The 3,083-nt window shown below is 36.3% G+C and overlaps 1 protein-coding gene across 1 annotated transcript; it reads left to right on the plus strand.

The window, feature by feature from the left end:
* Window positions 1-1,005: 1,005 nt before the first annotated feature.
* On the plus strand, window positions 1,006-2,876 carry LOC120070090 (AAA-ATPase At2g18193-like). The gene is made up of 2 exons (XM_039021942.2): window positions 1,006-2,026; window positions 2,132-2,876. The coding sequence occupies exons 1-2, from the start codon at window positions 1,055-1,057 to the stop codon at window positions 2,567-2,569; spliced, it is 1,410 nt and encodes a 469-aa protein (XP_038877870.1). The 5' UTR covers window positions 1,006-1,054; the 3' UTR covers window positions 2,570-2,876.
* Window positions 2,877-3,083: the final 207 nt, after the last annotated feature.

The raw sequence follows: 3,083 nt of genomic DNA on the forward strand, positions 1-3,083 counted from the left end.
TGAAACGAAACTCGAATTTTTGGTTTGATTTAGTTTGGTTTTGTCATTTGTTTTGGTTTTCTCAGTTTTGATGAACACCCCCTATTGGCTATTGATATATATATATGTATATATATATAGGCTTTGATTTTTTGTTGTATATATAATATAAACTATTGGTTTCAGTTTTGGATTTGAAATCAAACTAACCGAAAAATTAGGTTTTCATATAATTCTAAACCAAATCGAATTGAAATCTGTTTAAAACCCGAATATTTGGTTTGATTTAGTTTGGTTTTGTCCATCATTTTAGTTTTCTCAATTTTGATCAACACCCCTATTTGCCGTTAATATATATATGAATAGCTTTAAGTACATGTTTGACAAAATCACTCTAAAATACGTTTTTAATTATTAAAAAAATAATTTAATATCTAATTTTACACCTTTCAATGTAATTTTCATATAATTAAAAATGATTTTGAATGATTAAAAGTATGCATTTGAATAATGGTAAAAATGTAATTATCTGAAAATAACCGGTAAACATGTCCTAAATGAAATTGCAAAATGTGAAGTGTTAATATATTAACATTAATGGCAATAATGTTGTGCTTTCGGGGAAAAAAAAGCAATAACATTGTATAATCATTTACCTTAAATGAATAATATTCAGTATGGGAAAAATAAAATACAAAAACATCATAAATATAGTGTGAAAATGTAAATTAATATATTAAATGTGGGCAATTTTCTTCATTAAATTTAAGTGTAGTTTCCTTCTTTAATTTCGGTTTGAACAATTTTAAAAAAAATTAAGATTGTTGTAAACTTGAATGAAAAGAATCGGGTAAATTATTTTACACTGAAAACAAAAAACGAAATAATTAGCAAAGGCAACCTAAATATTCACACTGAAAACAAATAAATGCAAACTTACCATTCTTGAAACCAAATCACCAAAATGCAATTTGGCAATCTCCAATGATTCTTGAAGCCCAAGGCAAAGGCAAAGGCAAAGGCTCAGCTCAGACCTCCTTCATAAATATAATTACAATTCCTATTCTTGCTTTCTATGATCAATTTGAAGGAAATGGTCGTTCCCCAGTCCGTCTCCGCCGTCTTCTCCGCCTACGCCTCCTTCGCCACCACCATGATGCTCTTCCGTTCTGTCACCAACGATCTCCTACCCGCCAAATTCATTTCCTTTCTCTCTTCAATTTACGTCTACTTCTTCGGATCTGTTTCTTCTCAGACCAAGTTTGTCATCGACGAGAATTCTGGGATCACCGTGAATGAAGTCTTCCAGGCCGCCGAGATTTATCTCCGTACCAGAATCAACCCTTCTATCGACATTCTCAAGGTCCACAAAAGCCCCCGCCAGAAGAATATCACGCTTTCCATCTACAAGGACCAAGAAATCACCGATTACTTCCAAAACATTCGCCTCCAGTGGCGATTGGTCTGTTTCGCAGATCAACACAATGCTAACACAGAGATACGCCACTTTGAGCTTTTGTTCCCCAAGAAATTCAGGGACAGAGTTGTCGATTCCTATTTGCCTTATGTGTTGTGGAGAGCCAAGGAGCTTGAAGAGGAGAACAAAGTTGTGAAGATCTTTAGCCAGGAATGTCAGTATGATGACTACGCCGGCTACGGAAAATGGGGCTCTGTAAATCTGGACCGTCCGGCAACGTTTGATACGCTGGCCATGGAACCTGAGTTGAAGCAATGGATAATCGACGATTTGGATAGGTTTGTTAGGAGGAAAGATTTCTATAGAAATGTGGGGAAGACTTGGAAGAGGGGATATTTGTTGTATGGTCCTCCTGGTACGGGAAAATCAAGCTTAATTGCTGCCATCGCTAACTACCTTAGGTTTGACATTTACGATTTGGATCTCTCCAACATGTACAGCTATAGCGATCTCAGGAGAATTCTGTTAGCCACCAAAAATCGATCGATATTGGTGATTGAGGATATAGATTGCAGTGTGAAAATACAGAATCGCGAGAGTGGGAAACATTTTGATCAATCCAACGGCAAGGTCAGTTTTTGTTGGGTTATTTTCTTTTTCAGCTCTAATTGGAATATCTGAATTCTATTGCTCGGAATGGAAAATTGAGATGGGGATTATGATTATGATTTGCAGTTTACTTTGTCGGGGATGCTTAATTTCATCGACGGCTTATGGTCAAGTTGTGGAGACGAAAGAATCATAATGTTTACAACGAATCACAAGGAGCGATTGGATCCTGCATTGCTGCGGCCGGGTCGGATGGATGTGCATATAAACATGTCGTATTGTAGCCGTCAAGGGTTCAAAGTGTTGGCGTCGAATTACCTGGGCGGGGAAGCGACTGAGCATCGTGTGTACAGAGAAATAGAAGAGTTGATCGGAGATATGGAAGTATCACCGGCAGAAATTGGGGAAGAGCTAATGAAGGGCGAGGAAGCGGAAGGCGTTCTTGGAGGTCTGGTGGATTTTCTGAAACGTAAAAAGGAAGAACAGAGGAAGGAGAAAGAGGTGAAGAATGAAGAGCAAAAAAAAGAATGGGATAAAATTGAGGAGGAAGAAGAAAGATGTTGATGACGAAGTCAAAAAGGACAAAATGGGAATTTGAGAAATAGAAAGGCAAAAAATTGGATATGAATATAGAGGGCGTGGGATGGATGTGAATTCCAGTTTTTGTTTGGCTGAGGGCCGGGTTGACTCGGGTTGGGATGAGTGAATGGGTCCGAGTTGAGTGATTTCAAGAATCACCAGAGTATGAAAGTTGAATTTCTGAGGCATTGGTTTTGAGTCTTCACATATGGGAGGGAGAATAGAGAAAACAGAAATTTGTTTCAATGAAAACAGAATAATTTTGTGGTTAAATGAAAAGAGAGTTATTCCATATGTTTGGTAGTAAATTCATAATTGAATTCTAATTTCAACTATGGTTTAAAATTTATTTTATATTATACCTATATATATATTATAAAATTAATTGTTCTTAGCTAGTAAAGTTTACGGACTATCGACTTCGATGTCTAACGTTCGATTTTCCCACCCCACATTTCAATTATAAAATTTTAATAATAACACCTTAAATTATGAAGAG

The sequence above is a fragment of the Benincasa hispida genome, chromosome 3 (assembly GCF_027475165.1).
Source record: "Benincasa hispida cultivar pf3 chromosome 3, pf3_genome.v1.1, whole genome shotgun sequence".
NCBI classification, from domain to species: domain Eukaryota; kingdom Viridiplantae; phylum Streptophyta; class Magnoliopsida; order Cucurbitales; family Cucurbitaceae; genus Benincasa; species Benincasa hispida.

Coding starts and splice junctions, on each gene's coding strand:
- LOC120070090 (XM_039021942.2), top strand. CDS start 1,055: ATGATCAATTTGAAGGAAATGGTCGTTCCCCAGTCCGTCTCCGCCGTC. Junction 2,027..2,131: donor TTGATCAATCCAACGGCAAG/GTCAGTTTTTGT, acceptor TATGATTTGCAG/TTTACTTTGTCGGGGATGCT.